We start from the raw sequence: 25,720 nt of genomic DNA on the forward strand, positions 1-25,720 counted from the left end.
AGTTTGGGATGGAGGGAGTAGTATTGAAAAACATGCGGCTCGTGCTAGAAATGACTCCTCGTGTAATCGTAGTACTGGTTAAGTTTTGTTTTTCTGTAGTTGATTGTTGCAGGAAATTGACAAGAAATTGATTTGACAAGAAATTGGGAAAACGAGTGCAATACTGGAAAGACTTCGGGGCATAGAAGTCTCATCCATCCAACGGTTATTAATTCACCAAACTAGGAAAATGTGAGGACCTACCGCAAGGGACTTTATCACTTGATCTGAATATGAGGACCTTACCACTTGCATCTGTTGAGAACCCACCGTAAGGGATCTAACCATATGAGTTTCGAGCTTTGCCATTTACTTGGCCGTGCTTGTTTCGGCAGTTGGGGGCAGCGCGTATCGCGGTCGCGCAATGCTGTATGGTGAGGATTTTTCCGAGGCGGCATTTTCACGGCGCACAGTTCAATTCCCGCTGCGGGATGGAAGTGCGGCACGCAGGAGTGCGGCAGCCACGCACCGTGGCGTGATTGTGCGAGGTGAGCTGCTGCATCGCCAGGATAAGCGACTCCAAACGGGGCCTTGATTTTGTGTCCACACTTTTATTTGAGATGTGCAAACAATAGGAAGATTTGAGGGTGTAAGGGGTTCAGGAAGGGTTTCCAACTCGTGAAGCACCATAGAATCACAAATATACAAAGCCACAAGGTGTTTTGGCCGCTCAACATAAGAATATCTCCAACAGCATATGCATATTTGCATACCTAAAAGTCGTTTTAGGTATAGGAGAGAGAAGGTTTTGAGAAAATTTTTGACCTCATCTCTAACAGCATACGTAAACTCGGACACCTATATTTCCTTGTGAGTCTTGTTTGTGATGAGAATCTTTTTTAAGGGCCAATATGTGAAAATGACTTATCTTCTTCCCTCACCTCCCTTCTTCCCCGTCACGTCTTCCCGCTGCTCTCCCCGAGTTGTTGTTTCAGCCGCAGCCGTGCTCCTCCACCACCCTCCGCTTGAGTCGGCATGTTCCCCTCTTCCTCTGCTGCGAATCCGGCGGCGCTTGCCCTGTAACATTCCATTTTTTAGAAAAAAAAAGTTTCAGAGATCCTAATCCAATTTGAACCAAGATCTAGCAAACCAGTCCAGTCCCTTGGCCCAAGTCGAAACCCCTTTCCCTCAAAACCCTAGGGGACCAAGTCCCTCCCCAGCGCCGTCCCCTCTCCCTCCCGTTCGAACCTTTCTCCCAAGAACGTCTCTCTCTCTCTCCACAGCACCTTCCCCCTCAACAATAACGAAGGGAAAAGGAGAAAAATGGATCGAGGAGAAGGAGAGGATCAAGATGTGGTGCATCTTCAGAGTAGACTTGCTTCCCCATCTCAATTTTGCTGCCCTAGGTTTGGGGAACGACCAAGGTTAGATGAATCTACTTTAGATCTGCTAATTGATATTTTTTAGAAGGTTCTTGGTCCTGAGGATTAGTGGATTTGTTGGGAAAACACGGTTTGAAGGTCGATCTAAGGTGTGCTGTCTTGTAGCTCGGGCAGTGCTGCTGTCCATGTAGTTTTGGCAAACTAAACGACTTTTCCTCCAAAAGCGGATCATACAAAAGTTGTAGAGGTTTGTGAGATCTAACTGTTGTCAAATTTTCACATATTTTGGTGGAGTATACCTTCAGTTATTGAATATTGTTTGGACGTTGTTTCTGAATGTCCAGATTTTGACAGCAGATGTTCAGATATGTATCAGATGATCATAAGGATGGAATTCGTGGAAACCCATAATAACAAGTTGTAGGTTGCTTAGTGATGTATGTCCTGACAAAATTTTAGAATTTTTGGACAAAGGTTTTGGGGGAGATGTATTTTTGTATGCTGCTATCCAAAATTTCAGACAGATTCTATACTTCACATTCAATGGCACTTTTATCCCTCTTGGGATCATGTTAAAAATAGAGGATCTGTGCAAAGTTGTAGGCTTTTTCCCTTAGCTTTCTAAGGTGTATTTTCTTGCGGTCATATCTCTCGTAATTTTCTTACAGACGCAAAGACTAGACCTAAACTTAGTGAACAATGGAGTCGGCAGGCCCTTCGTCATGATGTCCGCGAACTGGTGAGAGGACGGCACATGGAGGATCCGGACCTCACCCAAGGCTACCTTCTCATGGATGAAGTGGTTGTCGATCTCGATGTGCTTCGTGCGCCGATGATGCACCGGGTTGGCTGTCATGTAGATAGCACTCACGTTGTCACAATAGACAACAGTGGTCGAAGCAAGCGTGAAGCTCCTGAAGAAGTTGGTGAAGCTAGAAACACTCTGCCACAGCATGGGCCACAACCCTGTACTCCGCCTCAGCACTGTAACAAGACACCGTGGTCTAGTGCTTGGAGGACCAAGACACCAGATTGTCGCCGATGTAGACGCAAAAGCCGGAGGTGGAGCAGCGGGAGTTCGAGCAGCCAGCCCAGTCAGCGTCGAAGTAGTGCCGATGTGAAGTCTGGAGGAGAGCGTGCCCTTCACATAGCGCAGGATGCGCTTGATGAGGGCCATGTGGGGTTCGCGCGGGTCATGCATGAAGAGACACACCTGCTGAACCGCATATGCCAGGTTAGGTCGAGTCAGGGTGAGGTACTAGAGAGCCTTAGCAAGACTCCGATACTCAGAGCTGTCCTGGAGCTTGACACCGTCGTGTGCCGAAAGCTTGGTATGAGTGTCAACGGGAGTCGCGGTAGAGTGACACTCAGCCATGCCAACACGCTGAAGAAGATTCAGGGCGTACTATCACTGAGACAGGAACAGGCCCTAGGAGGAACGCGTGACGGAGATGCTGAGGAAGTGGTGCAGGTTGCCAAGATCCGTCATGGCGAACTCGGAGTGAAGGCGCCCCATGATGTGCCAAAGAAGAGTCGAGGACGAAGCGGTGAGGACGATGTCGTTGACGTAGAGTAGCAGGTAGGCGATGCTCGGTCCCTCTTGTAGACAAAGAGGGAGGTGTCGGAGGCAGAGGCGACAAAGCCGAGCTGGCGAAGGAAGGAGGCGAACCGCTGGTACCACACCCTTTTGGCTTGCTTTAGTCTGAACAAGGACTTCTGCAAAAGACAAACGTGATCTGGGGCGTCGGGGTTAACGAAGCTGGGAGGCTACTGGCAGTAGACAGTCTCCGCAAGGTGGTCGTGAAGAAACGTATTCTTCATGTCCAACTGGTGAATCCGCTAGGCTCGAGAAGTGGCGATGCTGATGACGGTCCATATCGTCGCCAGTTTGACAACCGGACTGAAGATGTCATCGTAGTCGATTCCGTGGCGTTGGGAGAATCCGCGGACCACCCAGCGCGCCTTGTGTCGTGCGAGGGACCCATCAGCATAGAGCTTATGCTGAAAGATCCACTTGCCCGACACGACATTGGCACCAGGCAGCCGAGGGACGAGGCGCCAGGTGTCATTGTCAATGAGAGCCTGGAACTCGTCGACCATGGCAGCACGCCAGTTGGCGTCAGCCAGGGCACTGCGGTAGTTTGCCGGAAGCAGAGATGACGAGGAGGTCGAGGCCGTCAAGCCCTGGTAGTGTACCCACTGGATGGCCCTAGTCACAGATTGAGTTGATAGGATGCGGAGGAGCCGAAGGGGGTGACGAGGAGGGTGCTTGGGGTGCCATGGGCGCAGGGGCTGGCGTCGGGGCCGCGGGTGCCAAGGTTGCGGGCGTTGCTCGCTATGCTGCTGGAGGCGTCGTGGCGGGTGCCGCAGCCACCCATGGCCGCGGGGTGTGGTAGTGAGGCAGGGGCGGCACCAGTGGGCCGGGGGACGCCGGGCAACGAGGAGGGCCCCCGGTGGCAGGAGCAGTACTGGCGGAGGCGCTAGTGGAACCGATGGGTGCTGTGCCACCCGTAGACAGAGCGGGGTACACGGTCGGGCCGCGTACCAGGATGGCATGGTTGTCGTCGGGAAAATCCTACAAAACAACTGGTAAGGGCTACGGCTGCTCAACGTCTGAGGACGGAGCGACCGAGGTGACCGTATAGCTGCCGCTGCCCAAGTAATCTCTTCTAGGGTTGGTGATAATCTGGAGGCGCCACCAGTTGCCCCGTCCAGTGTGCTGAATCCCAGTGATTTGCCTAAGCGCTTGGCGGGTAAAGCTGCCCTTGTGCCCCGTCGGTCAAGCAAGTGAGTTCCCTGGTAATGTGTTTGGGTACTAATTTTGTATCCAGTAATCGTTTATCTGGTTCTTATGCTTCGTCATGTGTAGGTCGTCTTTCAGTGTTGACCTTAGCATGGTGAGCACCGAACCGGCAGCTGATGACGGAGGCCACTCATCTCCGGACCCTGCTTCTGCGCCTATTGTCGATCTGACTGAAAAGAACACGGGGCCGGCAGCGAATCCCAGTTCTACATCTCTGGCGGCTGCGTTATTGCAGGATGCGATCGGCGCTCTTCAGAACACGGCGCCGGTCGCCCCCCAGACTTCTGCTCCCAAGCTGCTGCCTGAAGCCGCATCGGCTTAAGGACCTTCTGCAGCGGACATTTTGGACGCCCTTCCTCTCAGTGCTGCGAGTACTGAAGCCCCCGAGCTTGAGGCTGCGCGCGCCATTGAGTCCGTTAGGGTGGCTACGGAGAAGTTGTCTAAGGAGGGGCCATCATTTAGTGAGGAACTAGTCTTGGAGCCCAGTGCGAGGACTGATTCCGCGGCTGAAGATCCGATGCCGCAGACGGAGGTCGAGGCTTATGAGAGCCCCTTGTTTGATCCGCAGGCTATATCCTCTTTTTTTTGAGGCAAATCAGCGTTTGTTGACGTATACCAAGGTGAGTTTTGAACTCAGTGGAAGGTGTTGCTGCAGATTGTTCGGACGAGACGTATAAGCAATACTTGGAGGAATTAGACCCCATAGCCGAGGAGGTAGCCAAGTTCGTTAACTTGCAGGAGTCTTAGGCTCCCTTCGGTTGTAATCGCTCCTGAACTTGTATCTCTGTACAATGATCTTTTGGGAGAATTTTGCCTTTTGATTTCCCACTAGTTCGCTTGTGAGAGTACTTTCTTCTACAATGAACCCCACAATTCGGTGCTTTTTAGCCACAGATCTGCTAAGGCATTGAGGCGTGTTGTTATGTTATCTTGGCCTATTTCTCGACATCGGACCGCTGTTCTTGGTCATATCTCACACCGTGGTAGAACCATGCCTGGTATATCTGGAGACAATCCCTATGGTTTCACAATGAGATTGACTGAAGTTGGTATTACCTCTGAGTCTGGAAGTTCAGGAGCTCCGTGTTTTGATGGATGGAGCTATAGTGTTGGAGTGCTACATGGTGGCGATGGGCGCTTCTCATACTTTATTCCTCTGAATGTGCTTAGAACAACTTTGGCACAGTGGGGTAAGTACCAACGCACCCCGTTGCTTTTTTCGTTACATTTAAAAAGGGTTGTATAAGTTTCTAACGTTGATTTTGTTGTATTTGCAGGTTTTGGCATGTATGCTGATGAATGATTCTGAGGCCTTCCGAAGGCTTTGCTCCAGAACTACCTCTTTCAGTTGATCTCCACAGACAGCATTTATCTTTCCACTAACTCTGTAACAAGTCCGGTTACCTGCAGTATGTGTGCTTGGGGTCCAGTGCAACCTTGAGCTGAGCAGTAGTTTTCACTTTTCACTGTTCTTGTAGCTATTTACATACCGCGTCCTGTTCCCGTTTAAAGATTGGGGGAATCTGGTCATCTTGTAGCCTGAGCTATTGCGTTAGTTTCTGTTCTTGTCAGTAATCGGTGAAATTGAGTGTGGATGTCGATGCCACTAACTAGCTGCTGACTGTGCATCCCATCCTGCTTAACTATGGTCAAAATTTAAACAAAGTGTTGGCAATGGTTTTGGTTGAGCTAAGTTTCAGAAATTCCTACTTATTCACCACGAACAGATATCCGAAATGACATTCCGAGACAGTACGCACGCTTGACTGGTGTCCCTGCTTAGGACTAGGTGTTCTCCTTCCGCTGGTAAGACCGCATTTCATGGGCACAAGGTCACATTCACGCGAGATACGCGCCTGAAAGTCCGTTAGTTCGTCCTGTGTTGTTCCATACATGAGCAGAGAACTACCAAGTAATGGCAGTATACCACAGAGTAGTCCAAGAGCAGCAGAGCACGCTTGCGCTAATTTCCGAACACGCTTAGCTTTGTTGCCTGATCGACCACACCCTTGCAGCACCCCTCCTCATCAAACAGGCTCTAATGATATGGGACTTGCTGGTCGCATATGTCGATCTGCATCCAGCAGCCACATATCCATCAACAAGAGTGCACACGCATACTCATCCTAGCTTGATTGCAGGTAAAAGAGAAACCACTTCCAAGTTTGTCTGATAAGATTTGACACCTGATTTATTTTCCCCAGCTTGTCGCCAACAGATTTGTCACCTGCATCACTGCATTGGACTTCGACCGCCAGTCAAGACGCGAGTACAGCCTGTCAACCATACATCCTCGGGCCCACCAGAAGGTCTGTACGGACCCACTCAAGGGGACGCACTCGAGACGTATCAGGACATGAATACTATGCTACAGGGCAACGTAGACTACACGGAACCCCTGAAGGACTAGTCCGAACACAAGGAAACTACTCTGCCGAGTTAGAGTAGGACTCTGTAGTCTTGTCCAACTAGTACGATTGGACCAAAAACTACCCTGTCACCCTGCTCCCCTGATATATAGGGGTGGGCAGGGACCCCCTCTAGACAAGTTCAATCGAATACAAGCATACAACACACAGGACGTAGGGTATTACGCGATCTAGCGGCCCGAACGTGTCCAAATCGTGTTCCCACGTCACATCGACTCTTTGATTTCGGCAACACCCACCAACCAAAACTCTATCTCGGATATTCTCTTGATAGGTTGCCGAGTTAAAACACCGACAGCTGGCGCGCCAGTTAGGTTTCCAACACCGCTGCATCGCTGACGGCATTGGAGGTTTCCAACGCCGCATACTCGAAGAACCAGAGAAGAAACTGTCAGGATGCTGAAGACTACTCCATCAGACTAGTCCCTCAGGCTAGTCCATCTGAAGACTACTCCACAGGATCTAGTCCCTCGGACTACTCCATCTGAAGACTACTCCACCAGACTACTCCTCAGACTCTAGTCCCTCAGACTACTCCATATGAAGAATAACAGAATACAAATTGATCTCTCTAGGACCAGCTAAATAACAGAATAACAAAATCCGTCAGCGATGATATACAGCAGTCTCAAAGTATCTGAAAATCTATATGCACCAGGACAAAATAACTAACCTAAGGAGTAATATAGGACACTAGCTTGGTCACGAAATAGTCAGTCATGATTAATGCCTAGAGATGCTGATGAACTTGGCCGAACCTACACACTACCCAAAATTGTGCTGCAGGACAACGCACGTCCAATCTTGAAAGGAAGTTCATAGTCTTTCAAGAAAGCGGATTCTCTCTTCGCACCCTCTGCTTCTGACCATACATACAAACCCCGCTCTTGGCGGCCACCAGGGACTGTGTTGTCAAGTATGAGAGCAACCAGAAATGCAATGACCATATTGAGTGACAGTAACATGTTAAGGACATAGTTCACCTGAAATGCAAGCAGATAAGTTAAATTGCAGTCAAATATTTGGGTATAACCAAGACTGTCAATATCGCACTATGAGTTGTACAATGAGTTGGTAGGATAGCACATGCTTGCTGTTGTAGTACTGTGTCTCTTTTCTTATGAAATAAAAGCTGTACTAATGTCCTAACCATATATAAGGCTGGATTATAAGTACAACGATAATTTAGGCATTTAAATCTGAAGCATCATAAAGATCAATTTAATCTTATATTTCTTTGTCCTTTTCTAGTGCAAAATTGTCAGCAGCTGGTAGTAACAAAGGGGAAAACGGTAAATGGAAGAATGTGGTGGAAACCAGTTGACCTGGGAGCAAGATGAGGAGATTCATGCTCAGGACGACAGTAATATAATTCCCCATACTTCAAACTTGAATAACCAAATATGTATTGGAGTACATCCAACATCAGATATTTTACACTTTTACACACTAGAACTATTCATACTTGACTAACATTCAGTTGAAGCATATACCAGACTCTGAAGCATATAGTCCCTTCAATTAGTACCTTCCTATGCTATATTTTTTCTTTATCCATTTTTTTAAAAGTTGAACCATAAACCCCTAAACTACTTCATTTGTGAAGCATATAAATGGTCGGTAATTTTGGCATAGGAAAAAGCTAGGTGGTTTGCCATGCTACATGCCAGTGGCGATTCAGCAGTCAAAGGCAAGCCAGCCACAGAGGCTGGCTGGTGGCAGGGGAAATTGGCAGCAGGAAGGGGAATGCGGAGAGGGAGGTACACTGGGTTGGTGGTCAAGGCAAGTAGCACAAAGGAGAGGGGTCCTGTCAGCAGGGTGGGAAGTGTGCGGGATTAGCAGCTCCTAAGCTCCACTTAAGGTTACAGTTTCTTCATTTGCCTGGCTTTCAAGCCATAATGCCCATCTTTTTCTTACTATAATGCACATATAAAAAGCACAATAGGATAATGAAGTATTCTAATGAAAAAGATTGAAAGTTTGAGTACATACCCCACCAGATCAGGCTTGCAGCATAACCCAGCCAGTCAGATGAAGGGATCAGTTGAAAAGAGGATTCAGATCAAGTTGACTGAGTAAACCCCTCCTTTGAAGCTCCAGCTGAATATATGGGATTACCAGGGGAAACCTCACGCGTGTCACAATGTCAGAACCCTTAGCAGAAAAATACCGTTGCAAAGTCATTCCATTCGCACACAAACCAGCCTCCATACGGTGGGCAATTCGGTTCCTCTTAAAATCAAAGAATCGGAGAGGCCGGATCAAGGCAATCTGGTAAGGGGTGATTGATATCTGATTGCCTTTTGGTATTCCCAACATGCGAAGGGCTGTTTTCTGTTCAGGATAAAGACATGTCTGATTATAGATGTTTGTGGGAATAGTATAGCTACTGCCTTGATTGAAGTTCAGGGTGGTACTTAGTACGCTGTTGGTACTAACTACTTGTTGCCAATTCGCAACATTGGGTACATTCTGTAGGACTAGCAAGATAGCATGGAAATGATGTTTAGGAATCTTGAACTTGACATAGTCATGAAGCTCCTTATAGAGAGCGGGGTAAGAAGTCATTGGCACAAGGCTAGCATGAATAGGAAACATGGCACGAACTGCAAAGTCAGTGCGCATGAGATAAGTAAGGTGTTGAATGTCAGGAGGAATTCGCTGACCAAACAGACCATCGATGATAGTGGAAGCTGAATGATAATTCTGCTGAAGGTAAGCTAGCCTGGCAGCCGGAAGCGGATTGCTCAAAATCTGAACACCTCTCAACTTAACTTTACCGTTCGGTGCCACACGAACATGATGTTCTCCAAGTGCAGCAAGACACTTCCCCTCAGCCTCAATCTGCCTCAACTCCAATATAAGCGAGCGTGCGAACGTCTTGCTTATCTCCGTAGCAACATCTTACGATGCTAGAGGATCCCTCTCACCTGGGAGCATGGGAACATGAGGCTGGCCAGGCATAGTTGTGGTCCTACCAGCTCGAATGACCATCAGATGACTTGATCTGAATGAATCCAATGATGTGCCATCATCATCAAAAACCACAGGGTTCCCATTGCCATCGAGCATGACATACTGATCATAGGCCATATAAGGCGACATGACTGAAAATGTAAAAACAGAATTAATATGAATGTAGAGTAAACACTCATCACATATGATCCACATAAACGACGTTGCTTAGCGCGCGATATTTTTTATCGTGTCGTGTAGTGCACCAAATTTTTTATCGTGTTGTGTAACTTTTTTATTTTAGTAGTATTGGACTTTTCATATATAGTAAAGTGCCCGTGCGTTGCTACGAGAAAATAAAAATATAACAAGACCTCACTTGGCGAGTCGCCGAGTCTGCGCAATTTCCGACCCGAGTGGTTTTCAACCATGCACACAAAAGCCAATGAGGAAAAATAAGCAAATTAAACTGATACAGTTCACATCGCTGCTGCCTCCCGTCGTTGGTGCCAGTGGCGGGGTTGGCTTCCGAAAGAATTCACGCATTCTTTGCGGTTTGCGCAACTGCTTGATCCGTCATTGCAAGGTGGTGTTTCTGCGCAGGCGTCCATGGCGGCTTTGTCCTGGTTGCTGATAGCCTGCTAGAGCTTCGTCCTGGCCTCCATTGCCCCCGATCTAGTGCCCAACACTTACTTGCTAAGGAATGTTAAAACAAAAAAAATATAGCAATGAATTTCATAACTAAGCATTAGGGGAAAACAATTAAACTGTCCAGACTATTTGATGTTACTCTGTATCAGCAACATACAAAAGATAAATTAGAAGAACTGAAAAAAACAATAACAGTCTGCTGAGACTTACGAGCAAATGTTCGACTCAGGAAAGCCTCAAGCAGCTCAAACTGAAAAATGTCAGCAGGTTATACAAAGCCATGCCTTCGCAAACCCTTTATTCAAGCTTTCACTATATATCAGGTCATGAGACGTGGAGTGAAACGCCTAAGTTAGTTGGGTGGCATTGAGTTAGCAGCAGCCCTACTTGTGGTCTTCGATGATGAATAGACAGTACTGGTGATTCGGATAAGCTCATTAATCAGAATTTTAAAGGAGGGATCAATTAACACACTAACAAAAGAATTTTAAACTTAGTTGTCCCAAAAAGAACATACCTGTTTAAAAAATCCATGGACTAAGGCAACAGTCCAACTGGTATTCTTGAGATGATTCCGAATTGCTCGTGTCAGAAATTCATTCCATACAAACATTGTTTCATAAACAACCTGTCCAGTATTCTTCTCAGTTACGTTCTTCTGAAGGCTGCGCATGATGTTGTAAGAGTAGCTGAAGAAGAAATCCTTTGAAAGATCAACCGAGCAAAGTAGGCGCTTATATCTACAGAAAACGAGAGACGAGAACATAAATCACTTCAGAAAATTTGAAACTTCTAGTGTATATCTGAAAATGAATATTACAAGTAGAATGCTACTGGAGCAAGAAAATTTGAAACTTTTCTATATACCTCCAACTACATGAACACCTTACACAAGGCTCAGAACTGCAAGAATTCCCATTATGTATACTGGCTATATGAGTTGGATGGATATTGTTTCTCAACAGGAAAATTTATACACATAGGAGAGATGTGAACAAATATTACTCTATCGCTGTACAATCAAACAACATCATGCAGATTTGCCCATGCTCTACTGGAACATAAATAAGGGATCCCCATAAATAATGAAGAGAGCTTAGTATGTCATCATGCAATTTGATGCAAAACAGTACAACATGGGGGTGCTAGTGTTGTTTACTTAGCCAAGATTTTTGTTCTCGTAAAGATATGTAGTTTGATTGATAGACATCCCACTCTTGACACTGGATGGTTGGCATGATTTCTTTTAGATGCTGTTTGCTAGTGGTGATTGGTGCCCGCATCCTTTTTTGACCTTGTTGTTAATGAAGAGTATTATTGAGTGTTACAGCGTTGTTTGATCTGTTGCTTTTCTGGACGTGTCATGTAGAATTTCTTGAGGTGCTAACTGGTAGCTTGGTTTCTGTTTGCATGGGTGGTGGGTAGGCCCCTTGATGCATAAAAGCAGTTTGTAAAGGTGCTGCGGTGCAAGAACAGGCAGTCCAGTCCATGTTATATATGGATGTTTAAGTCTACTTCTAGTCACAAATAAGTGACATTTTGTGGCTGTCTTAAATCAACCAGTCCAAACTTTAGTTTCAAATTACTTTTTATGTGTTGAGTTTGGATATTTGAAAATGATATTACTAGATTTGTCTTGAAATATAGTTTTGTAAAATTATATTTTGATGTATTTATTAGATAATTGAAACTGTGTCAAAGTCCAAAACGTGACTTATTTGTGACTGGAAGGGAGTTGTTAGGGCACAACTTTGAATGTGGGAGTGACGTGTTCTTCAGTCCTATCCCATGGTCACGGCTATTGGAGTGACATCCACACAATTTGTGCAAGTTTGTTGCTGCCGACATCAAATTATGGCTCATGGGAACATGGAAAAAAAGAATTAGGCATTCAGTTTTGTTAGCATGGCCAGTTCATTATAAGTCAGGTTGAATGCTCAGATGCTATGACTGAGAGCACTTGGTTTCGACAGATCAGGCTGCATGCAGGACAGCAGGAATGAGGCACCTGACCTATTGACAGGCTCCAAGCGAATAGATACTCTGCATAACTAGATTAACACATGGGCATCCATGAATGGACTTTATTTTCAAGTGTATGGTTTGCATGAAATGAGATAGCATAGCATACTCGTTTGTTTTCAGTTTAGACACAGCCTAGCTGCTGGCGTTTGAATTTTCTTGTTCCAAGTTTACGGTTTGCACCTTGGAACCTTTTGCCCTGAACTTAAGTACCCATGACCTGCATGCAACTGTGACTGGCTGAAATCTCTACCTTTTATTACCATGGTTGTGCCCTTTGCCTTGGCTATTGGCTTCATTTAGTTTGTCCACTTTTATCTGTATATGTGGTGTTTTTTCGCTGCAGTGTCGTAAACTCTGGAGCTCACGACTTTGTTGGGGGTCTATTATTTTTGCAGGGAGGAACTGGTGCTGAAAGGAGCTCAGGAAGCAAACCATATGCCGTCGCCGCCTTGTGCACATGTTGGTGCTGGAGGCTTATTTTCATCAACAAGTCCTGATGAGGCGAGTGTTGTTATGTTATCTTGGCCTATTTCTGGACATCGGACCGCTGTCCTTGGTCATATCTCACACCGTGGTAGAACCATGCCTGATATATCTGGAGACAATCCCTATGGTTTCACAATGAGATTGACTGAAGTTGATACTACCTCTGAGTCTGGAAGTTCAGGAGCTCCGTGTTTTGATGGATGGGGCTTTAGTGTTGGAGTGCTACATGGTGGCGATGGGCGCTTCTCATACTTTATTCCTCTGAATGTGGTTAGACAAACTTTGGCACAGTGGGGTAAGTACCAACACATCCCGTTGCTTTATTTCGTTACATTTAAAAAGGGTTGTATAAGTTTCTAACGTTGATTTTGTTGTATTTGCAGGTTTTGTCATGTATGCTGATGAATGATTCTGAAGCCTTCCGAAGGCTTTGCTCCAGAACTACCTCTTTCAGTTGATCTCCACATACAGCATTTATCTTTCCACCAACTCTGTAACAAGTCCGGTTACCTGCAGTATGTGTGCTTGGGGTCCAGTGCAACCTTGAGCTGAGCAGTAGTTTTCACTTTTCACTGTTCTTGTAGCTATTTACAAACCGCGTCCTGTTCCCGTTTAAAGATTGGGGGAATCTGATCATCTTGTAGCCTGGGCTATTGCGTTAGTTTCTGTTCTTGTCAGTAATCGGTGAAATTGAGTGTGGATGTCGATGCCACTAACTAGCTGCTGACTGTGCATCCCATCCTGCTTAACTATGGTCAAAATTTAAACAAACTGTTGGCAATGGTTTTGGTTGAGCTAGGTTTCAGAAATTCCTACTTATTCACCACGAACAGATATCCGAAATGACATTCCGAGACAGTACGCACGCTTGACTGGTGTCTCTGCTTAGGACTAGGTGTTCTCCTTCCACTGGTAAGACCGCATTTCATGGGCACAAGGTCACATTCACGCGAAATACACGCCTGAAAGTCTGTTAGTTCGTCCAGTGTCGTTGCATACATGAGCAGAGCACTACTAAGTAATGGCAGTATAGCACAGAGTAGTCCAAGAACAGCAGAGCACGCTTGCGCTAATTTCCGAACACGCTTAGATTTGTTGCCTGATCGACCACACCCTTGCAGCACCCCTCCTCATCAAACAGGCTCTAATGATCTGGGACTTGCTGGTCGCATATGTCGATCTGCATCCAGCAGCCACATATCCTTCAACAAGAGTGCACACGCATACTCATCCTAGCTTGATTGCAGGTAAAAGAGAAACCACTTCCAAGTTTGTCTGATAAGAATTTACACCTGATTTATTTTCCCCAGCTTGTCGCCAACAAATTTGTCACCTGCATCACTGCATTGGACTTCGACCGCCAGTCAAGACGCGAGTACAGCCTGTCAACCATACATCCCCGGGCCCACCGGAAGGTCTGTACGGACCCACTCAAGGGGACGTACTCGAGACGTATCAGGACATGAATACTGTGCTACAGGGCAACGTAGACTACACGGAACCCCCGAAGGACTAGTCCGAACACAAGAAAACTACTCTGCCGAGTTAGAGTAGGACTCTGTAGTCCTTTCCGACTAGTACGCTTGGACCAAAAACTACCCTGTCACCCTGCTCCCCTGATATATAGGGGTGGGCAGGGACCCCCTCAAGACAAATTCAATCGAATACAAGCATACAAAACACAGGACGTAGGGTATTACGTGATCTAGCGGCCCGAACGTGTCCAAATCGTGTTCCCATGTCACATCGACTCCTTGATTTCGGCGACACCCACCAACCAAAACTCTATCTCGGGTATTCTCTTGATAGGTTGCCGAGTTAAAACACCAACAGCTGGCGCGCCAGGTTGGGGGAGTCGCCGAAACTCTCCGTGTGAGATCGATGGCTTCGGTCATCATCAAGCCTGTGTTCGTGTTTGAAGCGGGAGCAACGTTTGTTTTCGACTCCTGGCTCTGCATCGCTGACGGCGTTGGAGGTTTCCAATGCCGCATACTCGAAGAACCAGAGATGAAACTGTCAGGATTCTGAAGACTACTCCATCAGACTAGCCCCTCAGGCTAGTCCATCTGAAGACTACTCCCACCAGACTACTCCGCAGACTCTAGTCCCTCAGACTACTCCATCAGCCTAGTCCCTCAGACTAGTCTATCCGAAGACTACTCCACCAGAGTACTCCATCGCTGTTCTGATAGCTCCCATCGCTATGTAACAGCTAACACGGGTTGAACTGGGGGATTATCGAAGAACAAAAACCCTAGTTTATCTCTCGAGTAGCAGTAGTTCTAGCGCCGCCGCTATGGCTGGCTTACTATGTATCTGAAGATTCCTCCTGTAAGTGAAAGAGCTGCTGTTCCTCGTCAGTTTCCCCTTTCCCCTTTTGAATCTGCCTTTTGAATCGGGCTCGGGGGAGGAGCTCCAGTACGGATCGGCGGCGTATGGCCTCAAATCAGAGGGTGGACGATAAATCGGCGATGGATGGCCTTCATCGGTCCGCGCAGTGAGCTTTGCCTCTTCTCGAGATCTAGTTGTTGCAGCCATGGAAGTGGGTCAACCACTCGAGCCATCCTCTTCGTCTCGGCGATGGCTCAAGCTCGCCTAGGCTGTTGTGGGAAGGGTCAGGCAAGGTCCGGCGAGGCAAAATCGGGCACGGAGATGGTGACAATGGGCAGTGGCATGGCAGCGGCGAGGTCCGGCCACTGGATGCGGTGGAGTGAGCAGCAGGGCAACAGCAGCGCGGCGCTTAAATCTCACGTGGGAGACATTTAGCTGACGTGGCCAAGTGGACAATATAGCAATCCACTCTTTGCATCGGTATATTTAGGTTAAGACAGAGAAATTTAGGGTATAGTCTAAAAATTTTATTATAGCAACCCATATAGATATACTGTTGGAGCAGTTTTTTTTTTTCTGTTTCTAGGTATTCAGCTAGTTTTTAGTATAGCAAACCATTTTAGGTAAGCGGTTGAAAATGCTCTAAGCACGGTTTATTATTTCAGAATATGGGTATAAGTATGTACTCGGCTCCATCCGCTAATATACGATGTTGGTTACGTCATATATTAAAGGATGGAGGGAGTAAATGGCACACATGCCACACGCAATTGGGAGTATAATTTCATAACATTAAAAAGTTTGGGTACCAAAAAGAGTATATCACCCAATTCACTATGAACTAGATGAATCACTTGAGGTTCATCAAGATTTGGGGAACCACGTCGCAGAACTGCAGGTGCTTAAGTACAAACAGCCCTAAACCAAAAGTATGAATACGCAAGGAGGTTCGTCAGCATCATTTGTACGCTGTTCAAAAGGCAAGGCTGCACCGTTTTTGTTACAGTGCACAAAGGAGACCGAAACACCACTAGATTTCTATGGTGCGGAAACAGGTAGCTAGTCACAACGCAGATGCAATGTAGGAACACTGGTAGAGAATTGGGCTTTAGTCCCGGTTGGTTGGTAGGGTGCATATCTCTCGGATATCCATCCGGGATAAATCAACCGGGACAAAAGGGGGGGGTCTTTAGTCCCGGGTCTTTTACACCAATCGGGACTAAAGTCCCTTTAGTCCCGGCTGGATTCCAACCGGGACTAAATGGCGCCGGCACTGCCGTGGCGCCTGAATTTTTCATGCATGCATCACGTATACGTAGTACTGCGGCCCTTTTAATTTGTTAACCTTTAGTAGTTGAGATTTTTTTAGAACGAAATCAACTAGTATTTAAACGAATGGGATTTGTAATTATACAATTACTATATATATATACACAATCCTTATACACAATTCATATACACAATTTAACTAGCTTAGTACAAATCGATCATAATTAGCGCGTATTATATATACAAATAAATCAAAGTATCTGTCTACAATCTTCCCGTCGTGGTGTTGCTGATCGGAGTGTCTAATTGTCGTCCATCGTAATAAAATTCTCCTTTTGGATCTACCACCTCGTCCATTATGAATCTGTTGGCGCTAGAAATCAGTCAACTGAATCCCAGCGACCGACACACGACCCGGGAGAATCTGCTTAGCTCCTGTTCGGGTGAATGCCCTGGTGCGGTTCGCGCGGCGTGCCAGCCAATCTGACCTGTTGATTGGCAAGGAAGAACACGTGTCAAATTCAGAAACTACGATCGGCTAAGTTTCCGATCGAGAGAAGCTTATCGGCAAATCGGCCGATTTACTATGATAATGAAATCGGCTATAAGACAGCACGATCTCTGTAGCCTTGTAAACAGATAAATACTAAAGCAATCGGTACAAAGCTTATGAAAACAGCACTAGGAAAAGTTCTAGTTGGCAACAGATGGATCTGACAACAGAAAGTAATGAAAGCCAACACTACCGATTCCTAGCGGGATAACTGGTGATAAAAACTAGGAAAACAGGGCAAAAAACCTATTGATCTAGTTAATATCGATAACTGGTGAATAAATCTAAACGAAACGACAGCGATGCGCCGGAAGTTAAGGCTTAGATATTACTCGATAAACGGGACTTACAGAATCGGCCGGAGATCAAGATGATGCAGCCCTGCCAACCCGTACGAACTCGTGAGAAGAAAAAGTGATGGCGAAGTCGCCTGCTCGAAAGTAAGTGCGCAGAAGAAAGTAACTTGTTGTATTGATTGATTGTTATGTTTACAGATTTACAAAGGTAGCTATTTATAGCCCTGTGCAGATAATCTTCTTAACCGACTAGAACTCTATCTCTAATTCAAACAGAAAACAAATATCTACAAGCACAATCCGTGCTAAGCTAATTACCCCACGCTTCGTGGGCTGAACTCCACCTTATCCCTCCATCTTTCCAAGCCCATACAGGCCCACCTTAGTCCACCTTCCTGATCGGCCGATTTCTTATCGGCAAAGGATTGCCGATTGGGAACCTGGCGCATTCACCCTGAAGCGAAGTAAAAGCTACCGACCGATTCCGCATTATAACACCTTTTGACCGATTCCCATCCGTACTTCTTCGACTTCTTTCCTCTTTGGCGCCGATTCTACTGATGACGAAATCCGGCGTCAACACATGCCCCCCAGTTTCGGAGTAAAACATAGTCTTTTACTTCGAAATTCTTTATAACTTCCCCTCCGAAACGGCCGCAGTGAAAATATCCTTCCGTTTCGCGGTCTCCCGGCTGATCATTGCAATTTTTGAAACGGGCGCCCACGACAGCCACTACCCCGAAAAACCCGACGCGCCGGCGCGGTGAAAATTCCATCTTTACCCTTTCTTCAGGCATCCTATAAATAACATTTCACCGCAGCTCATCTTCAAGCTCACGTCTCTTTTCCCAACGCGCGCACATCCTTCCTTCTTCATTCCTCCCTTGCCATCGAAGTCTTCCAGTTCCATCTCCTGTCACTTCTTCCCCCTTCCCTTCAATGGCGGCTCCTTCCGGCAATTTCCCCGCACGCGATGCTCCAGGGACAGTACCTCCGGTGGAGGTAGCGACGGCCGTCACTTCTTCCACAGATGCAAGAGCTTCATCAGAAATCCCAATGGCGGTCCCCATCACAGCCCCATCATCTGCGCCAGCGTCGGCGACCACGCCGATTACCCAGAACTTTATCCCGGAGGTAAGCACCGAATCCTCCCCTTATCGGCAATATTTTAGATCTGCTCCTTACATTCCTATGCCCCTTTTCCTTTTTAGGCGGTTAGAGATAGAATTACCATTCACCTCACGGGCAGTCCTGGCCTTGTTTGCCTTGGTCCCATGGGAGACCCAGATCCAGCGATTCTTATAGATTTGGAAACTGATCGGATACCTTTCAAACGGTCCGATATGAACTTAAATCAATGGGCAAGCACTTTTAGATCCTGGCCGAATGAAACCCCAGGTTGGAGGGAATGGTACCAACGGGTGGCCGCGTCAAGAAGCGTCTCATGGGACGAGCTCAAAATCGGCCAATGTATCAACCTTTCCCTGTCGCAAATGGAGAAAAATGAGCCGCTAGTGATGGCAGCTTCCTATTTTTGGTCTGACGCACTTAATGCGTTCTTATTTGGACATGGTCCTATGACCCCCACTCTGGCCGATGTGGTCCTCTTGACCGGCCTGGACATATCCTCCCCTGACACGCCTTTCCAACTTCTGACCGTACCGTCGCATCGGCTGGACACAAGAGGAATCGGCGGCTGGAAGGGCTTTATTAGTGATAACAAGAAGACCGGTACTGTTGATAACAGGGAGCACACCGCTTTCCTGATGATGTGGCTAGAAAAACACCTTTTCTGTGGAAGGGCCGCCGGCCCAACAACCAACACCCAATCTTTAGCCGAGGCACTGTCCAAAGGAAGCCACATTCCTCTCGGGAAACATCTTCTGGGTGCTGTGTACCACATGCTCCACCAAATCGGCACAAAACTTTCCAAGGGAGAACCAATCGGCAACCCAGGTGGGCCTTGGTGGTTCGTCAATCTATGGTTGAACCTTTATATGAACAGGATCACCCGGCAGCCAGTGGACCACATGATGTTTCCCAATATTGAATCGGCGGAAGACCCTACCGAGCGTCGCCGATGCATGTCTTATGGCGAAGCAGCGTCAGCTTTTCCAGGTTGTGCGTATTCCGCTACAAAAGTAGCCGAGTACTTTCGGTGCTTCTATAATGGATTCAATGAGGACGCAACTATCTGGTTTCCATACCAGCGAGATATCCCAGTCTTCGAGCTCCCCTCCTGCTTCGATTCGACTTCTGGCCGGTTTGATGAAGATCTTTATGAAGAATTGATCAAACCAGGACTCTTACCGGCCAACTTCTTTTCGGGGAAAAATGCCCCTACATATGAGTTCTACAACCCATCTACTGCTGCACGACAATTCGGCATGGGTCAATTGCCGATACGGGTGTATTTTGCTGGCCGAATCAAGTTCAGAGAAGCGCTTAAAACTGGCCTGGATTATTGTCGGCTGCGAGACCGAATTCCGGACTCCAGTACGATTAATTTGAATGAATGGCTATTATATCCATTTGCCATCCAGCCTTTCAAGCTTTGGTGGGCCGAATGGAAGCAATTCTTATTCTGCAATTCAGCATCGGCATACTGCAACCTTCTAGATCCGGCCAACATTGATCCCAACGCCGAGGTATTTCTGATTACCGACTTTATTCTTTTCAACATAATTGAGCACTAATGATTTCATTGTTCCTTTAGGCCGAGAATCAAGCCCCTCCAACGCACAGCCGCAGTGGTCGGCTAATGGAGAGCTATCCGTACACCACTTATCCTCTTATCGGCTACGACGCTCCGTCAGTTGACATGATTGCTGGCCGATCGAAGAAAGTTCACAAGAAGGTCGTCAAGAAAACCAGTCGCCGAGTTCGGGCTCGTACGGAATCGGTGGACCCTCCTGTGCCCGCATCGGCAGAAACCTTGACTGCACCGCCCCAGGCCACACAGAGTGCTGATACTCAAGCCATTACACAAGCCGGAGCGGCTGCCGCCTCACTACTGCTGGAAGCTTTACAAGTGAGTTCAAGCTTTGCCATTTCCGATTTGTCAACTCGGTATTAACTCTCCTTAACTTTGTGCTTCTTAGGGTTCCTCTATGGAAATGCCACAGTCGGCGACAACTCGACCGGATGCCAACGCGCCCCTGCCTTCATCCATTGAGGTACGGTACTTATCTTACGGACTCCCCTCGGGTACTTGCATAATATATTTAACCGATTCCTTGACGCAGACCATCGGCACACCGAGCGTTTCTCGACAACCGATTCCTTTTCAGGGAGCCGGTCTGAGCACCGTGCCGATTGTTGTAGAGTCCTCTTCATCGGATGAACCTATGACACAGGCCACTGAACAAGACACAACGGCTTTACAAGCGCAGCATGAAGAAATCCGTTTTAAGATGGTAAATTCTTAAACCAGCTTTACCAGCCGATTTGCTCTGTTCCCCTGCCGATTCACCCTTTTTCTTTATTTTCTCAGGAACAAGACTCTCCCAACAACAGCCTTTTCTCTTTCGCGGTCGCTTTCTCCGATGACGAGGAAACCACATCCCGTCAAGTCGCCTTAAGCTCCGTTCCTGACGACGTCCGGGCTAAACTCACCAATATCCGATCCCTCCTTCAAGGGGACATCGGCCGACTGGTAGAAGACGCCTCGCCGATTCGGCAGCTCTTCAGTGACGTCAGCGGACGGGTACCAGAGGAAGCGGAAGAGGCCTTGGCACCGGCGGCCTTTATTGAGTCCATGAGGATTCCCGTTTTTAGAGCCCTTCGTCATATGGCCGATCGTGCGAAACTGGCCAAGACTCGTGAAGATGAAAATGCTTTCAAGCATCAGGCTCAAGAAGCGAATCGGCGGATCCATGTCTTGGAAGATTCACGGCCGGCGATCATCAGTGAAATAGATCGCCTCAAACGACGGAGGGCGGACCTTGCCAAAGAGATGGAGCAAGTGACCAAGGCAATCAGCGCCGAAGAGAACAAACTGCAAGAGTTACCCTCGGCTATTGCCGATTTGACACGGGAGAGGCAGCGTCTTGCTCAGGAGGCTCTGAGACTCCACCGCATCGCATCGGAAGTCCCTGGATCGGCAGAAGAAGACCAACGGGTTCTTGACTCTACCGATCAGATCCGGCGTCGGGCCATCACGGCTATCGATACCCTTTTGGGTAATCTGTAAAACACTGACCGCTTTGTACGAACATTTACAGCCTTCTTTGACCGACCCTTCGCGATGCCTTTTATTTACTGCCTTCCTTATTACCGATGGGACGTGGCCTCATCAGATTTCCACGTCTTCTCCCCATAAATATCGACCTCGGCGCCTCCTCCCGATAGCATCGATCTGGCTCCCATTTCGCCTTTCCTCTTTCTCTCATCGGCGCAACTTACTTTGTCATGGCCTCGTCGTCGTCCTCTTCCGTCAACCAGGTGACGCTCCGTCTTCTCATCTAAGATCTTAGGAAAAGAATGCGCCACCTTATTCCTTCTTTGTTTCAGCCTCAACGCCTTAGTCCGGAACTCGTACGTGCCATTGAGTGCATACATTCAGAAGACCCTTTGACCCCGGATGATAAGGCTCTGATTCTAGCTCATCAAGAGGAGCTCCAAGACCACATTACTGCAGATGCTCGAGTAGTCTTGGATGCCGTGGTGAACGAAAGCCGTCATCGATCTCTAGCCATGAGGGGTCGTCGCCGTGACGTTCCCGGAGGTGATATCACTTCGACAACCTGCACGATCTTGGATTTCTTGGAAAGGAACGGCAACCCGCGGCTTCCCACCGATAGGGTCCGTCTGCTTCCTCGGAACCCGCGGCCTTCCACCAATAGGGTCCGTCTGCTTCCTCGACCCATCATTCTGGCAGCGGCAGAGGCCTCACGCCTTCGTGCTTTGGAGCGGACTGGGGGATCATCTCAGAAGAAGGATAGTTAGTTTGTTTTTTGTAATTTTTTGTTCTAAGGGCGACTTCATGTTTTGTCGGCCATGTAATCTGTCGCCCGTACCGAATGAATGTAATCGGCCGTTCCGGTCGACTTTATGTGCATCTTAAAACCGAATCGTATCGGTCATGTATGATCGTGTTAATTCCTTTAGGCACCGACCCATATACTTGGGTAATACCTTTTTAAATACCTCCCATTCAGAGCTCTAGTGAATTCTTCCCCTTCTATTGTTTCCAAAATATATGCATTCCCTGGAGCGCATCTGCCGATTTTATACGGCCCTTCCCAGGTAGGAGACCATTTGCCGAATTTAGGATCTTTCGACCCGATCGGTAGTACCAACTTCCATACCAAATCTCCGGGGGAGAACTGCTTGACTTTGACCTTTTTATCGTACCACCTGGCTACTCTCTTTTTATTTTCTTCGATACTTATTAGAGCCCTTAGTCGTTGGCCGGCCAAGTCATCAAGTTCTTCCTTCATCAGAGCCGAGTAGTCATCGGCCGACAACTGGTCCTGAAGTGAAATGCGCCTTGATCCTGCCCTCGACTCCCATGGAAGTACTGCATCGTGACCGTATACCAACTGATAGGGAGATAACTTGGTAGCCCCATGACAGGCCATTCTGTATGCCCACAGGGCTTCGGTCAGACATAGGTGCCACTTCTTCGGGTATTCTTCAATCTTCCTTTTGATCAACTTGATTATTCCTTTGTTGGAAGATTCTGCTTGACCATTGGCTTGAGCGTAATACGGAGAAGAATTTAGCAATTTGATGCCCATATCGGTCGTAAATTCCTCAAATTCTCCCGATGTGAACATTGTTCCTTGATCGGTTGTTATAGTTTGAGGGATACCGAATCGATAGACGATATGATCCCTTACGAAATCGGCCATGATAGCCGACGTCACGGTCCTCAGTGGGATTGCCTCCACCCATTTCGTGAAATAGTCGGTAGCAACCAGAATAAACTTGTGCCCCTTGCTCGATGGTGGATAAATTTGGCCGATAAGGTCTATTCCCCACCCTCTGAACGGCCATGGTTTGATGATGGGATTCATGGCCGATGCGGGTGCACGCTGGACGTTTCCAAACTTTTGACACTCCTGACAACCTTTATAATATTTGAAACAATCTTCGAGGATCGTAGGCCAATAGTACCCGTTGTTTCTGATCATCCACTTCATCTTATGTGCTGATTGGTGAGCTCCGCATACCCCTTCATGGATTTCTCCCATTAGAGTCTTGGCTTCTTCTGTCCCAAGGCATTTAAGAAGAACACCATCGATTGTTCGGTAGAACAGATCATCTTCGAGTAATACGTACTTGGTAGCGTGAAAGCGCACTCGTCGCTCCACCTTTTTAGACGGATCCTTTAGGTAATCGGCAATTTCTTTGCGCCAATCGTCAGCTGCAAGCTCTAAGGCCATGGCGCCCGGAATCGGCCGATACCCATATGCGTGTTGAGCGAGTTTGTTCGCTTCCTCATTGCGGTCTCTTGGGACGTGCTCGATTACTGCCGATCTGAATTCTTTTAAAAGCTGTAAGCAATCTTCGTGATGAATTCGTAATATGTCGTCTTTGCACTCAGCCCTCCCGGTTAGTTGATCCACGATTAGCATCGAATCTCCGAAGACCTCGACAGAATCGGCCTTGACTTCTCTCAATAATCGTAAGCCTTTTAATACAGCTCTGTACTCCGCTTGATTGTTTGTGGCGGCGGTTTCTATCGGCAGAGAAAAATCATATCTTGCCCCCCGAGGCGATATGAGAACGATGCCGATTCCCGATCCGACTCCGCATGATGACCCATCAAAAAATAACTGCCAAGGTGCTAGTTCCACGAAGGCGATCTCCGGTCCACAGTGCTGGGCGACGAAATCGGCCATGACTTGACCCTTGACGGCTTTTGCCGATTCGTACCGTAGGTCAAATTCCGATAAAGCTAAAATCCATTTACCGATTCGCCCTTTCAATATCGGCAGTGACAGCATGTATTTCACTACATCATCTTTGCATACGACTATACACTCTGCCGACAGTAGATAGTGTCTGAGTTTGGTGCACGAGAAGTAAAGACACAAACACAAACGCTCCACTGGAGGATATCTTGTTTCGGCGTCCAGGAGTCTTCTACTAACGTAATAAATTATCCGTTCTTTGCCTTCAAACTCTTGGACTAGAGCCGACCCAATAGCTTTTTCATCGGCTGATAAATATAGTTTAAACGGCTTACCCGTTTGAGGGGGAACCAGGACTGGGGGTGAGACCAAGTACCGCTTGATGTCTTCTAACGCCTTGCGCTGTTCTTCTCCCCATATAAATTCTTGGTCTGGCTTCAACTTCAGAAGTGGTGTGAACGCTTGAATCCGTCCAGATAGATTAGATATAAATCTTCTGATGAAGTTTACCTTGCCGATTAGAGACTGTAGCTCAGTTTTGTTCTGTGGAGCAACGACTTTGTTGATGGCCGCTATGGTCTTCTGATTGACTTCTATACCTCGCTCGTGCACCATGAATCCTAAGAACTGTCCGGCGGAGACGCCGAAAGCGCATTTGTTGGGATTCATCTTAAGACCATGCTTTTTGGTACACTCTAGCACCCTTCGCAAATCGGCTAAGTGTTCCTCATGGCTTTTGGACTTGACCACAACGTCATCGATGTAGATCTCCACCAGGAGGCCAATGAGTTTGTGAAAAATGTAGTTCATGGCTCTCTGATATGTAGCCCCAGCATTCTTCAAGCCGAAAGTCATCACCACCCACTCGAATAGACCAAGATGGCCTGGACATCTGAAAGCTGTTTTGGGTATGTCCTCTTCGGCCATAAGTATTTGATTGTATCCGGCGTTTCCATCCATGAAGCTAATAATTTTGTGCCCTGCGGCAGCGTCGATCAGCACATCGGCCGTAGGCATGGGGTAACCATCCATCGGTGTGGCCTGATTAAGATTTCTGAAATCAACGCAAACGCGCAGCTTCCCGTTTTTCTTGTACACCGGTACGATATTAGAAATCCACTCGGCGTAACGACATTGCCGAATAAATTTCGCTTCAATTAGCCGAGTTATTTCAGCTTTTATGTCTGGTAAAATTTTAGGATTGCATCGCCGTGCGGGTTGTTGGTACGGCCGATACCCTGGCTTTATGGGTAGCCGATGTTCAACAATAGATCGATCTAATCCGGGCATCTCGTGATACTCCCAAGCAAAACAATCCTTGAATTCTCTTAATAAATTTGTCAATTTACACTTATACTCTGGATCTAAATTTGCACTGATAAAAGTCGGCCTTGGTTTGGTCCCGTCACCTAAATCTACCATCTCCAATGAATCGGCCGACGTGAATCCGTGTCCCAGCTTCCTATCTTCTCGGGCGAACTGATCCATCTATTGCGCTTCTTCGGAGCCGACTGCTCGGATCGGCTGTAGGCAAAAATCGGTGACCTTTAGGAAATCGGTTTCCCACACCCTACCTGATATGCACCTGACGGTTTCGCAGCTCCATTGCTGAGCGTCGGCTGCTGCGATGCTGTACGCGGAGTCGGCTTTGACCACCTCGATGTTATCACCGACCCATTGTACAAGGCATTGATGCATAGT

The 25,720-nt window shown here is 47.3% G+C and overlaps 1 protein-coding gene and 1 long non-coding RNA gene across 2 annotated transcripts; both read right to left on the minus strand.

Moving 5' to 3' along the window:
• Positions 1-3,200: 3,200 nt before the first annotated feature.
• On the minus strand, positions 3,201-3,739 carry LOC106804472 (uncharacterized mitochondrial protein AtMg00820-like). The gene is made up of 2 exons (XM_014805641.1): positions 3,579-3,739; positions 3,201-3,492 (listed from the first exon to the last, which is right to left on the minus strand). The coding sequence occupies exons 1-2, from the start codon at positions 3,737-3,739 to the stop codon at positions 3,201-3,203; spliced, it is 453 nt and encodes a 150-aa protein (XP_014661127.1).
• Positions 3,740-10,181: 6,442 nt separating this feature from the next.
• LOC105915025 lies at positions 10,182-10,963 on the minus strand. The gene is made up of 3 exons (XR_001164710.3): positions 10,717-10,963; positions 10,410-10,615; positions 10,182-10,244 (listed from the first exon to the last, which is right to left on the minus strand). It is a non-coding gene; the product is annotated as an uncharacterized LOC105915025 (long non-coding RNA).
• Positions 10,964-25,720: the final 14,757 nt, after the last annotated feature.

Source organism: Setaria italica, chromosome VIII, assembly GCF_000263155.2.
Source record: "Setaria italica strain Yugu1 chromosome VIII, Setaria_italica_v2.0, whole genome shotgun sequence".
In the NCBI taxonomy this organism is placed as follows: Eukaryota; Viridiplantae; Streptophyta; class Magnoliopsida; order Poales; family Poaceae; genus Setaria; species Setaria italica.